We start from the raw sequence: 19,790 nt of genomic DNA on the forward strand, positions 1-19,790 counted from the left end.
AGTATAAAATTATCATCGATGAAAGTATCACATAGGAACAAGTTCACCTGTTGCTTAAGTAGCTTCGCACGAGCTCGTGTCATTGGTCCAATCCTGACTTCATTGGACTTGAGCTTCACAACAGCATCGTCTTCATCTTGCAATGACGGAGGTAGTGGTGTAGCAGCAGGGATGTCCACATCATTTGGGATCCCCTGATCTGTCTGCGCCTACCGTGAATGCTCAACCATGTCTAATTGCAAGCAAACCAGCCATGGTTTGGAAACTTGAGCTATCAGAGTTTGTGCTGAACCGGTTGGTTCAGCTCGTCTGTAGCGGCGTCTGCTTCAACATGGGATTCAAGGAGCAGCAGATGAAGAAGGTAGCCGTGGATGTTCTTGCATTCGTCGGCGTACATGTCACCACTCTTCAGCTGTACAACCACATCAGAAAATGGAGGACGAAGTGGAGCGTCATTATGAAGATGAAATCCGATCGCATTCTGGACTAGAGCGAAGATGGTTGCTGCTTCTATGGCGGTGATGAAGGGACAGCGGACGAGTACATCCAGGTACGAAGCCTCATTGAGTTCCTGCATAGATCTGAAAGTATATATATGTGCATGTCGGCCGCACTAACAGTTGTTCCTTGTGGATTGCAGCGCTACCCGAAGCACCGTCAGTACGTCGGCACCCCGATCACGAACTACGCTCAGATGAAGATGATCTTCACTCCCCGGTTTGTGTGCAACGCGTAGCTGTTCCAGCCTAACTTGTTGGTCAGAGCTATCGACTTCATTGCAGACAATGAAGTAGAGTATGCCGTCTAACGTAAGCTGCAGCTAGCCACCGGAGAGGAGGAGCTGGCTTAGGACCTGGCTCCGCAACCAGTTTCCTGCTTAGTGCTTCTGCTTCCTTCATCATGATCCGCTGATTTTGGGAGGTGAGTTTGTATCCCTCCATTATCTAGGACTTGTTACAACCTGATCCCCGGTCTATAATGATGAACTTGTTCGAGGTTGTATATATTAAACCCTCGTGATGAACCGGTGATGCTGTTGACGTCAGAAACCCCCTGGCGGGCAGAGATGGTCAACACGGTAGAGCCGGGAACAACTAGGGCTGCGGCTGGCCCCAGTCCCTCAGAGCGACGGCCCGCAAAGCCTCCTGGTCGCACGTCCGATGTTTATCACAAGGGCGTGCCACCCGACCTATACCCGGTCGTGAAGGTGTGGATGATGCCTCGCTTAGTTTCCTGCATGGCATACACGTAAACATTAAATACGAGCCTCGATCGGCTCTCGAGGTTATCTCGTGAATCGGCTCAAAGAGCCGATCCACCCATGATCCGGACGAGGTGTCCGAATATATGGTGGTCCTGCTTGATCAAGATAAAGCTAATGAGATCTACGACGATTTAGGGTTTTCACCGCATAATCGGATCATCCTACTCACGATTGGGCCTCGCGCTCGCGCACGGTGACCGTAAGCCGATCCTAGACAGGGCCTAAAACCAACACGAGGTTGATCCCCGGAACATCCTTTCTAGGGCTAGCAAACGCCACCCTACACGCCGCTGGATCCTCCAACCCTTTGTAAGGCCTAACTATTGCAGATGTTAAACTAATCCTTGATGAAACAAGGAGCAATCGTAACGGATCAGATCTACTAAACTATGATCAAGCGGGGTGCCGCCCCTACACCTAAGATAGGTGTAAGGGCGGCTAGATATGCAAGGGTTGCACCACGAAAGCATGTAATATGAAGAACAATGCTAACCCTAACATATCTAAGATAACTACGTTGCTCGCCATCAAAAAGGCTTCGATACGAGCAACGCATGAACAACGTGGGCAGGCTAGTCCTGCCTAGATCGCAAGATGCGATCTAGGCAGCATGGTGCTTACCGGTAGAAACCCTCGAGACGAAGGAGTTGGCGATGCGCCGAGATTTGTTTGTGGTTGAACGTTGGTTGTTGTTTATTCCATAAACCCTAGATACATATTTATAGTCCAGGGGACTGTCTAATGTGGGCGTGCACCAAACCGTGCACGAGTAAGATTCTAACTTCTAAACTAAGATGCGATCTAATATTTTACAGATACACGGGCAATTAAGCCCAACTTGGTATAAAAGGCCGATTCACGTATTTCTTCCATGTATATATCTTCAAGTCCATCTCGATCGCGGCCCACCTCTGACTCGGTCAAATTCTGGTGATAACACATGCCCCCCTGGTTTTGGAAATGATATTTCCAAAAGCATTATGTTCTTCTCCCGTCGGGTCATGTCGTGTCAGAGCAGAACTGCCACAGAATCTTCATCACGATGCCTTGCCCCCTTTGACTTTATCACCGTCCTAAAGCATTCATCTTAACTGAAAGAATGTCTTCACTTAACTTTGCCGATAGCTAGAGTCAAGCACTCCCTGAAAGAGCCGATGGTACCTCATCAGCCTCCAAAATATAACGGGAACAGGGTCAACCTAACCGCCCTCCCAAAAGGTAACCTGCGCCCCTCATCTGAGAAACCTAGATCCCCAAATCGCCGCCCCGGCAGTTCCACGAATCTCAGATCTCAGCCGCACCGTCCCAATTCCTCAGCGCACCCAATGGCGGAGTCATCCAACGCTGACGCCATGGTCTCCGGTCTGAAGGTATCCCTCGACAGCCCTCTTGTCATGTGCACCGATGTTAAGAGTGAACAGCAAACACCTGAATTAATGCTCTAATCCGCTATCAATTTTAGGTTTCAGACATCCTGCTGCCACACCCTTCTCTCGCAAATTCCATGTGCCTTGGTCCTCGTTCTTCCGAGAGCCCTGCCCTCTTAATCTCATGCGAAGCTAACAGGATCCCCTTTGTAAATCAGAACTTAGATCTGACCTCCCGGGCCGACCGCCCGCGAGCCTGGCCTAACCCCCCTGAGGGTTGGGTGACATGGTACAACAGAGTATCTAAAGCTCATTATGCCACCTGGGAAACCATAGGGATAGCCGATGCTCTCTCCTTATCATTGTCTCCTCTTGAGAAGAATGAAAACATTCTGAAAACCATCGGCTATTTCTGGTCTGACGCACCGAACTCGTTTCATGTTTGGCCACGGCCCTATGACACCCACTCGCCGGATGTGACCATGATCACAGTGCCTAGACATTGCATCCCCAAGCCCTTCGCATTCAAACTGCCGAAAGTCCCTTTCACCCTTTCTTCTAAAAAAGAGTGTACCAGCTGGGGCGCCTATCTCAATCGTTATATGAAGACCAAAGGCCCTGTGACAGAGAGAGAACACACAGCCTTCCTAAACTTTTGGTTGGAACACTTCATATTCTGTGGCCCATCACTTGCCCCTACCAAAAATTACCTTTCCCTAGCCTATGAACTGGCCAAAGGCACCCATCTTGGCCTAGGCAAGTCGTTTCTTGGAGAGGTCTATCGATCTCTTCAACTGATGTCCGTCAAACTGTTCTATCAAAAGACAGTTAAAACTGGCGGTCCTTGGTGGTTTATTCAGTTATGGGCGCAGCTATACTTCCAGAACCAGATCCCAGACTTCCCACCTTTGACCTCCTGCACCTTCCCAGATGCTAACGGCAAGGATATCCGATGTACCAGCTATGGCCAAGCTTTGTATGGTCTCCCAGGCAGCAGGCTGATCCCCAAGGAAGCAGCAGGGTGGTTCAAGATCTTCTTCCAAGGTTTGGACAACCCCCTGTTCTTTCCTTATACTGAACCGGAGAATTTTGAAAATCCAAGTCTCCTTTCGATTGGATAACTTTGCCGACGACGATAGCACCCAGCATTTGTATTCTATCATGATTCGCCCTTGCTTCCTCCCTGTTGGCATGAGTACCTCGAACCGGATCATCAAGCCTGGCTATGAGTGTTATCAGCCGGTAGTGGTAGCCCGACAGCTTGGTCTCGGGCAGGTGCCGCCACACTTCTTCTTACACCACCTGACAGCAAGCAGAGCTGAATTGCCTGACATACTCACTGGCCAAAGGTGTTACACCTTTTTTGATGCTTTGGCCATCCCAGTTCCCCACAACCTCCGTTTCTCCCTTACCACCGACGGTTTCGAGACTTGGTGGTCCATGTGGAAGACCCATGTTTTCAGAAGGGCTTTAGGACCGCTGTTGAGACAACTCGATGCCGAGTATGACATCCCCGCGTACCTGGTAATATTACTCACATATTTCTTGTAATCGCTTATGGTAATCGCCTGTGACCCGACTCTATCTTTCCAGAGAAGCAACAAGACGGCCCGGTTCCCAAGCAAGCTGACGGCTCCCCCTTCGTACTTCTTCCTCCGGCTCCGGTGGTTCTCTACTGCCAGAGCTCGCCACCCCCGAAGAAAGTCATAATGCAGAGCCAGCCGATTCCTCCGAAATCGGCTCCCAAGAGTAAAGCCACTTTGGGGCCAGTTGCCCCCCGAGCCTCGACTCAGGCGAGGACGGCAGTGAGGAAGGTGGCTGCCAGGAAGACCCTGAAGCGCAAAGCTCCCGCTCAGGAAAGCTTGCACGTAAGTTGATCCGTGTCTTAATCGAACATATTTGCCTTCCCTAATCTTTGTAACACGGTTGTACCTCTTCTTCCAGGCTTCTACTGAAGAGAACTCCAGTGAGGGAGCACAGCCCAGTCCAAGGGACTCTTCCCCAGATGACACAGAAAGGTCCACCACTCAGAGCCAAACGGATTCGCCAACGTCGGCTTCTCAGAAAAGGTCGACTTCCGAGCCAGCTGCCCTTCAAGTTCCGATCCAGACGAGGTCGCGCATGAAACGTCGATGCTTCAAAAGGGCCCGCTCAAACCCGCAAGTCTCCTCGCCGAGCCAGGAAGTTTCAAATGTAATATACTCAGTAGTTCGTGTTCCACATCGTCTTGCCACTAACTGGATTGCCTTACCACTTCCCTTGCAGACTGATGGGACTTCTAGCGGGAATGTTGAAGAGGTGCCGATGCCAACTGCTGCCCTTGGCCTGTCCAATTCTCCAGGCGCGACTGACCAAGTAGTTAACCTAGCCCAGACATCCGTATAGCCGATCATCACAACGTCGGCTTCCCTTCCTTTCTTAGGAGAGGTAAGCTTTCTCCCTCTCTCTCAAGCCCGCTCTTTTTCCTTTGTCGTGTGCTCATACTGCTCTTGTTCGTCTGTAGGGGTGTGATCCTTCAAGCTTGTTGACGTTCGACCCCGACTCCATCAAACCTGTCGTTTCTAAAACAGGTGAAGAGCCAGATCCTAGCGCGATCGACGGCCCACTCCAGCGCCTCAAAGACTTGCTCTCCTCTTCGGTCGATACGCTGGTCGAGAATCCTGAGGCAATCAAAGGCATCCTCGAGGACATCCAACCCCGTCTCCCGAACGCCGCAAGTTAAGCTCTCGGCGTGCGGTGTCTTTGCCGGCTTTCAGGTCAAGGGTGCAGTCGGCTCGTCAAAGGATTGCTCTTCGCCGCGCCCAACTCCCGTTGAGAGCCGATATTGCAGGCAAATGTCAACGGCTCAATGTGAAGAAAGCTGCTTTAGACGCCAAGACCGCCACTTCCACTCGTAGCGTTAGGCTCGAAACCTTGTGTAAAGAGCTGGAAGACCTTGAAAAGAGGACCAGGGAGACCAAACAACTTATCCAGGATGAGAAGGCCCTCATTGCTCGCTCTCAAGAGGAAGCACAAGGTCTCACAGCTGATCTGAAGACAGACCTGGCTGAAATTCGTGCTCTGAGCAGCCACCGGTGATGGGGAGGGACGAGGATGACGAGGCCGAGATCGCCGAGGTGGATCGAATCCGTGCCGACGCTCTTCGTGCCCTTGAGGCTTTTCTTCAGTAGGGCTTCTTTGTGTGAACTGATGCATATAAACTTGCTTCGCTGTAAGGTTGATCGCCGTGTAAACTGATGCATGTCTCGATTTCTGTAGTTTTTTTTTCCCTGGCCGATTTCCCTATCAGCCACCAATATTTCTCCACACATGTTCAACGATGTCGCGTATGCTCATATACTTAGGTCCCCCCGAGCCGATTCTGCCAGGTAACTGCTGAAATCGGCTCTATGGTCGGCCAAGGTCCTACGATGTGAACGTCGGCCTTGTTAGGAGCGCAATGGATTTTTCCCAGTGTATGAGCCGACGCCCCATTGCCCATACATCGTGTTGGAGCCGGTCGCGCGGAACGGCTTCCTCCTCGCCTCCGCTGTGAGAGCAGTTGTCATCATCTCGGGGCCGGTCGCTTGGATCGGCCTCCTCTTTATCCCTGCCACGGGAGCGGCTGCTCTCTGCTTCAACTTTGTCATGGCGGTTTGCAAGCCCCGCCATGTTGACACCAAAGGGGAACTCTGGCTGGCATATGGAGTGGCTGAGATCCACCATGTTGACGACGTAGGCCGGTGAACCCGGCACTTCTGGTGCTGTTGATGCGCATGGCAACAGTGGACGGACCTGGAACGCATTTTCATGTAAGAAATCCTTCCACTTGACGCCATGGGAGAGAGTTCTGTGGAAAGAGCCGATGAGTTCGGCTTCGAGGACTGCCTTGATTTCGTCATGCTTCTTCTTGAGCTCATCAGGCAGATCCTCGTACTTGACCGGAGTGCCTTCCGCCATCTCGGATGCAGACGGCGATGTGGTGGATGTTGAAGGTTGTCCCACCGGGCGTGCCAGAATGTGTTGACGTCAGAAACCCCCTGGCGGGCAGAGATGGTCAACACGGTAGAGCCGGGAACAACTAGGGCTGCGGCTGGCCCCGGCCCTCGGAGCGACGGCCCGCAAAGCCTCCCCGGTCGCACGTCCGATGTTTATCACAAGGGCGTGCCACTCGACCTATACCGGTCGGCAGGTGTGGATGATGCCTCGCTTAGTTTCCCGCATGGCATACACGTAAACATTAAATACGAGCCTCGATCGGCTCTCGAGTTATCTCCGTGAATCGGCTCAAAGAGCCGATCCACCCATGATCCGGACGAGGTGTCCGAATATATGGTGGTCCTGCTTGATCAAGATAAAGCTAATGAGATCTACGACGATTTAGGGTTTTCACCGCATAATCGGATCATCCTACTCATGATTGGGCCTCGCGCTCGCGCACGGCGACCGTAAGCCGATCCTAGACGAGGCCTAAAAACCAACACGAGGTTGATCCCCGGAACATCCTTTCTAGGGCTAGCAAACGCCACCCTACACGCCGCTGGATCCTCCAACCCTTTGTAAGGCCTAACTATTGCAGATTGGTATAAAAGGCCGATTCACGTATTTCTTCCATGTATATATCTTCAAGTCCATCTCGATCGCGGCCCACCTCTGACTCGGTCAAATTCTGGTGATAACAGATGCATCACGAAGTAGTTGCTTCGTTCGTGATACATCGCCCACTAAGTAGTTGTTGTGTATTACCACCACCTTTTAATGAACTGAATCTGATGTGTGATGTTATTCAGTACGGGGTAACCTCACCACTCTAAATGAAGGGGTTACCACAACACTGCTGCAACTAAACAGGTTGTGGGTTGCACGAGCAGAGAAGAAAGTACTGTAAACGGGAAACCAAACGATGGGGCTCCTTCTCCAGCATGCAAAAGGCCTCACAGGCCACCAAACGAGCTGACTTTCATGGCCCATGGCTCGTCGCGACGCGTGAGCCCATCTTGCTGGCGCAGTGAGCCACGATTTCGATGCAGGCAACCAAACGTGCCCCAACCAATTTAAGAGTGCTCCCACCCTCTCACTTTACTAGTCTTCCCCGTATCCCTAGGTCGCCAATTTGACCTATATAATTTGAATTATATAATGCAAAAATTATATCATTAGAAAATAGAACATCTAAACTTTCTAATGATATGATTTTTATAATATATAACTAATGCTAACTTGATCAAATTTTCTACTTAGGGGTACACGCACGCCTAATAAACTGTGAGAGAGGGAGTACTTTTTTAGGGGTAAGAGCATGTCTAACAGGCCCCGTATTTCTTCGCCCCTTAAAACGCAAGTAGAGGGCCCTGTATTCACTTTTCGCCGGCCGAAAACTCGGACGAGCTAGCAGAACCCGTATCCCCACCCCGTAAAACAGAATATTCTTATCTGTTTTACGGGGTGGGGATACGAGTTCTGCTAGCTCGTCCGAGTTTTCGACCCCTCAAAACAGGGTTTTAGACAACAATTTGCACAACAATTTCAGATCAAACATAGCACATCCAAAATATATGATGCATAATTCATAGTTTTTAACATCACAACGCGATTATAGGCAATGTTCAAGCCACGAAAGTTCCCAAATGTGATCAACCATCAACGAGTCCATCGCCAGCGGCGCCAGCACTCGCCGGAGACTCACCTTGAGCACTTGCAGCACGAGCTTCACGCGCAGCCTTCTTCCTCGCCATGATGTCCGCCTTGGTCTCCTTCCACCACGCCAGCTGATCCTCGTCCATGCCGTCGGTGCGCATCATCATGATATCCCTCTCCTCGGCCAAGAGCTCCTTCATGGCCTTGGCTTCTTTGAGTGCGATCATCTTCATGTCAAGCTCGGCCTTCAACTTGGCATCTTCCCGCCTTGCTTCCACCTTGGCAAGCTTCACCTCCTTCTTCTTCTCGGTGATGAGGAGCTTGGTCTCCAATGTCTTCATCGTCAATGCCTCCTTGGACTTCATGAGTTGATCCAACTTCTCCCGGAAGCTAGCTGCTTCGCCTTCTACCTTGACCCTCTCCTTGGCTTTCTTGTTGCCCTCGGGCATGCCGGCGTTGATGAAGAACTGGCGGCAGCCGGATCAACCTCAACCACCTCCTCCTCGTCACCCTCATCCTCCTCCTCGTCATCAATCTCTTCGACGTTGCACTCCCCATCGAATGCATCGATACCGGTGTCCAAATTCACCGCGGATTCGTTGAGCATGTCCATGTAGGATGTTGTGGACTCAACATCGAACACCTTGTCTACGTCCATGGTGGGTGGCGGCGGCGCGGTCGGCGCATCGGACGGAACGGAGAGAGGAGGGGTCGTGGCCTTGGAGGGCGGTTGAGGCGCGAGGCCGATGCGGCTGATTGCCTTTGTCCGCACCTTGGCCGGCGCGGCGCCCCTCGGCCCGGCCGCCTTGGTCTTCATCCTGCCCCCCTTCTTGGCAGTCGGTGGGGCTTCATCCGGCGATGCTGCGGCCGGCGAAGCTGCGGCCGCCGCAGGTGCTTCGAAGAATTGCTTCGGAATCCTCTTCCTCTTCAACGGGATGGTGGCGGAGATCATGGCCGACACGACGCCGGCGTTCGGCGGACCTCCGACGGGGACATCAACCACCGCGGCCGAAGGAGGTGCACCGCCGGCGGTAGGCGGCTCTTGCGGACGATCCATGGCAGCGGGATCCGGCCGGGAAGGGCGGGGCGGAGGAGATCGGGCGGCGGCGGCGGTTGGCTTCAGCGAAACCCTTCGCGCGCAGTGGAGTGGACGATACCGGTTTGGCCCTCTATCTCCGCTCCCACCCCGCACAAATAGGGGGCGAAGACCCGCCCCGTAATCGAAAATAGCAAAATCGGAGCGGGGGCCTTTTTTACGGGGTGTGCTAGACGGCCGGGTAGAGCCGAAACCCGTATTCCGGCGGTTATTATACGGGTTTGCCCCTTTTAAGGGGTCTGTTTGACATGCTCTAACAACCAATTGTGGGCTTGGCTACTTGGGCCTTGGGCCCTATTCCAGCGTTGGCTTGGGCTCACATGAATAAACGAAAATTTAGAAGCGCGTTCGTCCGAGTTCTCCTGGGACTCGGTTTTGGGTTCGCCGCGCGCACTTCCTCCCTAAATAAATTCCATCTGCGATTCGCGACCCACAATCCAAGTCGAACTATACGCCCAGATCGAGTCTTCTCCGATCGCCCTCGCGTGTCCGGCACCAGCCGGCGACTCGCTTCCCTTCGTCCGTCCGTCGGTCCGATGGAGAACGGTGCCCAGCCTGCCGCTGGCGGACACTGGCTAGCGGCGGCACCTCCTAACCTCCGTGAACGCGTGGTCCAGAACATGTACGTATGCTCGTACTTTTCACCCATACCCGCAGCATGCGCCCTTCCCCAAAATTTGCTCCCTGATTTGTTTGTTTGTAGTAGAGCAGAATTATGTGTGCAACCAATTGATGGATTGATTGGGTGAAAAAGATGGGTTGGTAGCCTAGGGTTGGTGTATTTTTCTTGATTCCAAGAAAGAATGAAACGGTCTACCTAAATTCATGAACTTCAGAGTCCAGCCACATCAATTACATGATAATTTTGCTTAACCGATTGACTTCCTGCATTATACGTTTGGATGAATGATTAATCAATGTTTCCCTATTCCCGAGCCGGGGGTAACTAGATTCTCGCGAAGATTTTTCTGAATCATGTTTGCTGTAATATTCTCTAGCTTTGATATCCTTCTAATTCCTTCGTCTGTGTCTCGTGTTTCTTCAGAGTGAGGAATCTGCCCCAGGTGGACGACATCCATGGCATTGCTTCCCGATATGAGGCCATGGTATTCAGCCAGTCGGGCAGCGTGGAAGATTACGTCAGGACAATAAGCAAGAAGATGGCGTGTTTTCAGCAGAAACGGCAACCGGTTGAGCGGCCAGCTTCAGGCCATCAGCAGCAGGCATACATGGGGCACCAGATGCGGCCTCTCAATGCAGTTCCAGCTAATCCTTCCGCTGCCGCGATGCCGCGGAGTGCGTCAGCAGTTCCTCTCGCTGTAAGGCCATCTCATGTGCAACACATTCAAGCACAGCCATCATTCGCCACCCCGGTGGCAGCGGCCCAGTGGCACCATGCGCCTCGAAATACCACGTCCACCACTCCAGTGACACCGGTTGTCCAGCTGCTCCATCCTCGCCACCGGACAGCGGTAACTCAGGTTCAGACTCAGTGCCCGGCCAGGCATAACTCCACGCAGCAGCCACGGCCGCAGTTGATGAGGATGGATCATCAGCAAGATTTGAGGCAGAGCTACCATACTCACGGAGGACAGCAGTCCAGTGCTGCTACTATGCAGATCGGGCATCCTGAAGGACATAACACGCAGCAGTTTGGCCATCCTCAGGTACAGATCAACCAGCAGTCTGCGGTACAAGTGGATTGGAGGGAGGACATGTTTCAGAAGATTACTTCCCTTAAGGATGCCCACTTGTCGGAGCTCATGGAGTTCGAGCGAGCACTGCGAGCAAGTGTCGCTCGGAGCAAGACAGACGAAGAGCTCAAGTCACTACCTAAAGAGCAAGCGGACCAATACAAGAATGCGGCAAGTGTCATGACAAGGATCAGTTGTGTGTTGGGCTTCCTGCAGCTCCAGAAAAGCAGCATACCCGAGCACGCCAAGGATCATTTCGACATGTGCCAAGCTTCCCTATATGGTTTGCTGCAATTCTACAGGGAAAGCAAAGCCCGCAATGCGAGGAGGAACGCCGGGCTTCAGTCGCAGAACTGTCACGAGCTGCCTCGAGTCGTCAATATCACTGATGCTGGTGCCACAGATGTTAGCCTGCAGAAACATGAAGAGCAACCCGCAGCAGAGGCCTTGTCGCAGTCTTCTTCACAAAATGTTCCGGCTGAAAGTCCATTGGCACAGCACCAAAACCATAGCGGCCAGTTGGCAGGTGAAGCGGAGAACAGTGAGGTGCACCGTGTAGCTGAAGCACCGGTGGCCATCAGCCTTACGCCTGTTACCAGCGATACGGCACCATTCGCCGGTGGAACGTGTTGCCAGGAGACACAGCAAGAGCATCCAACAGAGGAAGAAGCAACTCCGCAGTTGACACAGAACGTTGGTCCTGCTGGAACGTCGCCGGCTCAGCAAGCAGAGGACGACTCGGTGAAGCCTGAAGCTGAAACACCGGTAGCCGTCGAAGCGGCAAAGACGCCTTTATCAATGTCGGCGCTTCGCAGACTAGCCAGTGATATGGGGGTGAACTTGAAGCGCGCCTTCCCCCACACGACGACGTCGGGCACCACGGACGGCAGCAGCTGCGTGTGGTTTGACGATGAACCCAGCAGGGAAAGCAGCTGCAAGAGGCGGAAAACGCAGGAGGTCTCTCTGCTGGACGATATCAGAGCCACGTGCAGCATGCTAGTCGAGACCCACATCATCATCATCAGCGAGGACCACACAGGAGAGGCTGACGGCACGGTGATCGAGCTCTGCTACAATGGGGTGTCGCTTGGACCAGACCTCAAGCTCAGGGCAGCCATCGGCGCGTCTGAGATATCGACGAAGCTGCTCGTCCCCGGTGATTACCCCCGGAGCTCTCCGGTGATTCACAGCGACGGAGAACAGAGGAGTGGGCTTCCAGGTGTGGTGGACATGGCATTTCGACGCGCCCTCGGCCTACTCCCGGAGCCCAGGTCGATCGAGGGCATGGCCAGGGCGTGGGACTCTGTCGCGCGGAGGGCTGTCCTGCAGTTTGTGTACCGGCTCACCGGAGGAACATTCGGCTCCAGGTACAGCCACTGGGAGAGCTGTATCCCAGTCTGATAAGGGAAACAAGACATCATGTATAGAGGCCAGGGGAACTTCATAGCAAGAAGCCAGGATGAAACGTGGAGATTGTAGTTGCTGCTTTTAGCAGAACCGGAGTCACTAATAATTTAGATTAGAGAGCAACTGTCTTGTACGTGGATGATGGATCCGGTACTCATGTGCATGGAGTATTGTGAGGAAACATACCGTGTATGTAAAGTAGGAAGCACTATTAAAATACAAGTGGTTATCAGTTTAAATCTGGGCACACCTCGTACGTGGGTGGTTGTCACAGCTATAGAAAAACAACATAAGTTAACCGGCGCAGGGGATCGATGTGAATTCAAGACTATATGCAGCCAAGGGAGCCATGTTTGCATTTTATGTGCACTCAACAGAAATCAAATCATTTCATTTTCAAATTCTAATGACAGGGGTAATAAAATACAAACACAGGCACAGGTTTCAGATGTTTATCACGATCCAATTGCACAGCAGAATCACAAACTACTGAGCCAAAATTATATATTCGCTGCTATTGCTACCTGACATGCCAAATCATTCCTTGAATGGTGTTAGATCGATCTTCAATGGCTTCTTTCCCTTGGTGACTCGCTTCACAAAAAGAAACAGAAATGGTGAGATTAGAGAGATTAGGATTCACTATACTAAGGTAAGGATGTAAAAAAAACTTACAGCAATTACAATGAGTTCTTCCAATAGCTCCTCCAAATTGCGCAATGGCTAGAAACAATGCAGAAAGGTAATAAGTGAGCATAACATCACATATCACGATTGGAAATGTCATAACGGTGACGGAAAGGTTACCCATTGAGTTGGCCCATCGCACGGTGAATTCATGGGATCATCATGTACCTGTCACATGATTATGAATCAAAATAATAAACCTTAAACTACTATACCATTGTGGATGGAAGATAAAAGGAAAGAAAAGCAGCATGATAGCTTCATCTACCTCCATGAAAATACCATCAACACCAACTGCAACAGAAGTCCTTGCGATGCATGGTATTAGTTCTCGTAAACCTCCACTTGCAACCCCACCACTACGGGAACCCGCCGACGTGCCGACGGCCAGAATCTGTGACGACGGTCGCCGTCGGCACAGCCTCACTCGCCGTCAGCCCAGCAAAGTGGCCGTCGGCACAGCCTGGCCGTCGGCACAGAACCACCAGAGCCGACGGCCGCCGTCGGCACACTTTAGCCGTCGGCACAAACCCAGTCTGTGCCGACGGCACGTAGCCTAGCCGTCGGCACATGGACATATGGTGGGGCCACGGACATCCACCGACAACGGCGTCGCCAGTGGCAAACGGCGTGATGTGGGCCGACGGCCAGGCCGTCGGCACGCCTTCCCCGCCAATTTTTCCTTCTTCCCGCCCTTTTTCGCGCCATTCTTTTCGCGCCATTTCCTATGTAGGCCGACGGCCAGGCCGTCGGCACAGGGTCCCGCCAATTTTTCCTCCAACATTCCCGCCATTTCTCCCCGCTCCTTCCCTCCCGTCATTCTTCTCGCGCCCATTCTCTCCCGCCAATTATTCCCGCCGTTTCAGCCCTCGTCGTCCTATATATAGCCATGTCTTCTCAACACTAACATCACCAGCAACATTTCTCTCCTCATCTACTCTCTCATCCAAAAAACACCACAGAATCCTCTGAGCTCAGCTGCCGTCGAGATGGCTCCTCGTCGCCGTAGCAACACGGGCTTCATCGGCGTTCGCCAGCGGGCTGCGGGCCATTTCGCGTCCGAAATCTCCGCCGGTGGTGTGCGTGTGTGTCTCGACACCTTCTACACGAAGGAGGCTGCTGCCCGCGCATACGACGTTGCGGCTTGGAGGTTTGGCCCGTCGCGCCACGAATTGAACTTCCCGGAGGTCAGGTCTCTGACGGAAGCCTAGAGTCTCTCTACTGAGCCGCTACTTCGCTCAGAGGGTGAAGCGCAGCGGTTCAGAGAAGGCCAGCGGCGGATTGATACCACCGAGGCGGACGAGCAGTTCATGGCACAGGTGGCGCAGAGACCATCCCGGAGACGTCGTGGCCACGCGCGCATTCCGGAAGGAGAAGCGGGCGTACAGGAGAGAGAGGAGGGCGGGAAAGCGGCGAGAGGAGGGCCGAATATGACGCGGAGTACGCCAAAGGAGAGGCGTCGACATGGGGGGAAAATGATGAACGGTGGTTTTCGTACCTCTCAAGTACCGCTTCAGAGGACACCCCTAGCGAGGACGAAGATTTCGAGAACTGATTAGTATGTGTGTGTGTCGAGTCCGTGTGTCTAACGGGTCATGTGTCGACCCAGTGTTAAGTGCTTTGTTCGTGTGTGGGTTTAGTTTTTTAAGTGTTTTGGTTTGTGTGTTAGTAGTGTAGTTTTTAAGTGCTTTGCTTCGTGTGTGGGTGTAGTTCTTTAAGTGCTTTGGTTTGTGTGTGGTCTAGTTCTTTAAGTGTTTTGGTTTGTGTGTGGATCTAGTTATTTAAGTGCTTTGTAACGTGTGTGGGTCTCAAGTTCTTAAGTGTATCATTATTGTGTGTCGTCAGAAATCGAGCACTTGGTGAAAATCCAGGATCTGTATGTGCAAACTCCTGGTACGGCTAAAATGGAGCATATTTTATGGTAAAGTAAGCCCAACCTATGGTTTCCCATGTACATATGTCCTAAACAAACCAAAGCAAATAAAAAAATCCATTGTTACACCGTCACACGAAGAAAGCTATAGGGGTAGATCTGCGGGGTCCCCGCCCTAGGGTTTCCGAAGATACAGATCAGCGGAGCGTCGGAACCGCTTAAAAACTTGCATATGTCCCTAGCATATGTGCACAAGTGTGATGTAGGGTTTGGCCAACCTTGCATGTACCCGGCGTTGACGATTTTCACGGACATGGGCCAAGCACTTGGTGAAAATCCAGGATCTGTATGTGGAAACTCCTGGTACGGCTAAAATGGAGCCTATTTTATGGTAAAGTAAGCCCAACCTATGGTTTCCCATGTACATATGTCCTAAACAAACCAAAGCAAATAAAAAATCCATTGTTACACCGTCACACGTGAGAAAGCTATAGGGGTAGATCTGCGGGGTCCCCGCCCTAGGGTTTCCGAAGATACGGATCAGCGGAGCGTCGGAACCGCTTAAAAACTTGCATATGTCCCTAGCATATGTGCACAAGTGTGATGTAGGGTTTGGCTAACCTTGCATGTACCCGGCGTTGACGATTTTCGCAGACATGGGCCAGACACTTGGTGAAAATCCGGGATCCGTATGTGCAAACTCCCGGTACGGCTAAAATGGAGCCTATTTTATGGTAAAGTAAGCCCAACCTATGGTTTCCCATGTACATATGTCCTAAACAAACCAAAGCAAATAAAAAAATCCATTGTTACACCGTCACACGGAGAAAGCTATAGGGGTAGATCTGCGGGGTCCCCGCCCTAGGGTTTCCGAAGATACAGATGTCATTTTATGTGCTAAATGTTTTCCGAAGAAACTGTGAAAAATGGTTTTAGGTCTATGACGCGTCATTTTATGTGCTAAATGTTTTCCGTTTCGCGCGTTGGCGGACGGGTGCAACCGCGCGCCCGGTACGGCCATACCGCATGTCCCGGCGGCCCCGTTTTGCACAGTTGGCGAAGTAAATGAAGTCATAAAATCGCGCGGAGCCGCGTGGTGTCATTTTATGTGTCCTAGCAACCACTGCAAAAGACGGAACTGGGATACGGCAATTATCTTGAAAAACCCTTCACGAACAGGGCTATCACGTCCGGAGTTCAATGGCTTTTAGGGGAAATGAGTAGGAAACGGCACGTTTCACCACATAGTTTGTCGGAACGAGGCCATATTTGGCACGTGCGTGGGCCCTAGGATGGGAAGCAAGGCCCCGGTCGCGGATTTCCAATCCGAACCACGGGCGACGGTTTTTCCATTTTCGGGTGCCGGAAGGGCTTTTTTTGTGAAGCGGCTACATGGTGCGCATTTCAGTATTGCGCGGGACCTCCGCGCAGCGGTAGGATACCTCCTACGCACCACCTATCACATGCCATATGCGCGCGGTAGCCATCTGGGAATCCCTCCCGCTTCTCGCGGTGTCCCGCCGAATCCGCCGGAAACCGACCGGATTTGAACCGGGGCGACACTTTCCTTCGCTCAATAAATGGAGGGAAAAATGGTTTTAGGTCTATGACGCGTCATTTTATGTGCTAAATGTTTTCCGTTTCGCGCGTTGGCGGACGGGTGCAATCGCGCGCCCGTACGGCCATACCGCATGTCCCGGCGGCCCCGTTTTGCACAGTTGGCGAAGTAAATGAAGTCATAAAATCGCGCGGAGCCGTGTGGCGTCATTTTATGTGTCCTAGCAACCACTGCAACAGACGGAACTGGGATACGGCAATTATCTTGAAAAACCCTTCACGAACAGGGCTATCACGTCCGGAGTTCAATGGCTTTTAGGGGAAATGAGTAGGAAACGGCCCGTTTCACCACATAGTTTGTCGGAACGAGGCCATATTTGGCACGTGCGTGGGCCCTAGGATGGGAAGCAAGGCCCCGGTCGCGGATTTCCAATCCGAACCACGGGCGACGGTTTTTCCATTTTCGGGGTGCCGGAAGGGCTTTTTTTGTGAAGCGGCTACATGGTGCGCATTTCAGTATTGCGCGGGACCTCCGCGCGGCGGTAGGATACCTCCTACGCACCACCTATCACATGCCATATGCGCGCGGTAGCCATCTGGGAATCCCTCCCGCTTCCTGCGATGTCCCGCCGAATCCGCTGGAAACTGACCGGATTTGAACCGGGGCGACACTTTCCTTCGCTCAATAAATGGCGGGAAAAATGGTTTTAGGTCTATGACGCGTCATTTTATGTGCTAAATGTTTTCCGTTTCGCGCGTTGGCGGACGGGTGCAACCGCGCGCCGTACGGCCATACCGAATGTCCCGGCGGCCCCGTTTTGCACAGTTGGCGAAGTAAATGAAGTCATAAAATCGCGCGGAGCCGCGTGACGTCATTTTATGTGTCCTAGCAACCACTGCAAAAGACGGAACTGGGATACGGCAATTATCTTGAAAAACCCTTCACGAACAGGGCTATCACGTCCGGAGTTCAATGGCTTTTAGGGGAAATGAGTAGGAAACGGCCCGTTTCACCACATAGTTTGTCGAACGAGGCCATATTTGGCACGTGCGTGGGCCCTAGGATGGGAAGCAAGGCCCCGGTCGCGGATTTCCAATCCGAACCACGGGCGACGGTTTTTCCATTTTCGGGTGCCTGGAAGGGCTTTTTTTTGTGAAGCGGCTACATGGTGCGCATTTCAGTATTGCGCGGGACCTCCGCGCAGCGGTAGGATACCTCCTACGCACCACCTATCACATGCCATATGCGCGCGGTAGCCATCTGGGAATCCCTCCCGCTTCCTGCGGTGTCCCGCCGAATCCGCTGGAAACTGACCGGATTTGAACTGGGGCGACACTTTCCTTCACTCAATAAATGGAGGGAAAAATGGTTTTAGGTCTATGACGCGTCATTTTATGTGCTAAATGTTTTCCGTTTCGCGCGTTGGCGGACGGGTGCAACCGCGCGCCCGTGACGGCCATACCGCATGTCCCGGCGGCCCCGTTTTGCACAGTTGGCGAAGTAAATGAAGTCATAAAATCGCGCGGAGCCGCGTGGCGTCATTTTATGTGTCCTAGCAACCACTGCAAAAGACGGAACTGGGATACGGCAATTATGTTGAAAAACCCTTCACGAACAGGGCTATCACGTCCGGAGTTCAATGGCTTTTAGGGGAAATGAGTAGGAAACGGCCCGTTTCACCACATAGTTTGTCGGAACGAGGCCATATTTGGCACGTGCGTGGGCCCTAGGATGGGAAGCAAGGCCCGGTCGCGGATTTCCAATCCGAACCACGGGCGACGGTTTTTCCATTTTCGGGGTGCCGGAAGGGCTTTTTTTTGTGAAGCGACTACATGGTGCGCATTTCAGTATTGCGCGGGACCTCCGCGCAGCGGTAGGATACCTCCTACGCACCACCTATCACATGCCATATGCGCGCGGTAGCCATCTGGGAATCCCTCCCGCTTCCTGCGGTGTCCCGCCGAATCCGCTGGAAACTGACCGGATTTGAACTGGGCGACACTTTCCTTCGCTCAATAAATGGAGGGAAAAATGGTTTTAGGTCTATGACGCGTCATTTTATGTGCTAAATGTTTTCCGTTTCGCGCGTTGGCGGACGGGTGCAATCGCGCGCCCGGTACGGCCATACCGCATGTCCCGGCGGCCCCGTTTTGCACAGTTGGCGAAGTAAATGAAGTCATAAAATCGCGCGGAGCCGTGTGGCGTCATTTTATGTGTCCTAGCAACCACTGCAAAAGACGGAACTGGGATACGGCAATTATCATGAAAAACCCTTCACGAACGAGGCTATCACGTCCGGAGTTCAATGGCTTTTAGGGGAAATGAGTAGGAAACGGCCCGTTTCACCACATAGTTTGTCGGAACGAGGCCATATTTGGCACGTGCGTGGGCCCTAGGATGGGAAGCAAGGCCCCGGTCGCGGATTTCCAATCCGAACCACGGGCGACGGTTTTTCCATTTTCGGGTGCCTGGAAGGGCTTTTTTTGTGAAGCAGCTACATGGTGCGCATTTCAGTATTGCGCGGGACCTCCGCGCAGCGGTAGGATACCTCCTACGCACCACCTATCACATGCCATATGCGCGCGGTAGCCATCTGGGAATCCCTCCCGCTTCCTGCGATGTCCCGCCGAATCCGCTGGAAACTGACCGGATTTGAACTGGGGCGACACTTTCCTTCGCTCAATAAATGGAGGGAAAAATGGTTTTAGGTCTATGACGCGTCATTTTATGTGCTAAATGTTTTCCGTTTCGCGCGTTGGCGGACGGGTGCAACCGCGCGCCCGGTACGGCCATACCGAATGTCCCGGCGGCCCCGTTTTGCACAGTTGGCGAAGTAAATGAAGTCATAAAATCGCGCGGAGCCGCGTGGCGTCATTTTATGTGTCCTAGCAACCACTGCAAAAGACGGAACTGGGATACGGCAATTATCTTGAAAAACCCTTCACGAACAGGGCTATCACGTCCGGAGTTCAATGGCTTTTAGGGGAAATGAGTAGGAAACGGCCCGTTTCACCACATAGTTTGTCGGAACGAGGCCATATTTGGCACGTGCGTGGGCCCTAGGATGGGAAGCAAGGCCCCGGTCGCGGATTTCCAATCCGAACCACGGGCGACGGTTTTTCCATTTTCGGGGTGCCGAAGGGCTTTTTTTGTGAAGCAGCTACATGGTGCGCATTTCAGTATTGCGCGGGACCTCCGCGCAGCGGTAGGATACCTCCTACGCACCAC

General features: G+C 52.5%; 1 protein-coding gene across 1 annotated transcript in view; it reads right to left on the reverse strand.

The window, feature by feature from the left end:
* Window positions 1–13,291: 13,291 nt before the first annotated feature.
* Window positions 13,292–19,790, reverse strand: part of LOC124656180 (2-dehydro-3-deoxyphosphooctonate aldolase 1-like) — a 29,959-nt gene continuing 23,460 nt past the window's right edge. Inside the window, exons 11-12 of the mRNA XM_047194971.1 lie at window positions 13,414–13,488; window positions 13,292–13,299 (exon numbers count right to left, since the gene is read on the reverse strand). Of these exons, the coding sequence (XP_047050927.1) occupies window positions 13,292–13,299; window positions 13,414–13,488 (83 nt within the window). The remainder of the gene's footprint in view (window positions 13,300–13,413; window positions 13,489–19,790) is intronic.

The sequence above is a fragment of the Lolium rigidum genome, chromosome 5 (genome assembly GCF_022539505.1).
Source record: "Lolium rigidum isolate FL_2022 chromosome 5, APGP_CSIRO_Lrig_0.1, whole genome shotgun sequence".
NCBI classification, from domain to species: domain Eukaryota; kingdom Viridiplantae; phylum Streptophyta; class Magnoliopsida; order Poales; family Poaceae; genus Lolium; species Lolium rigidum.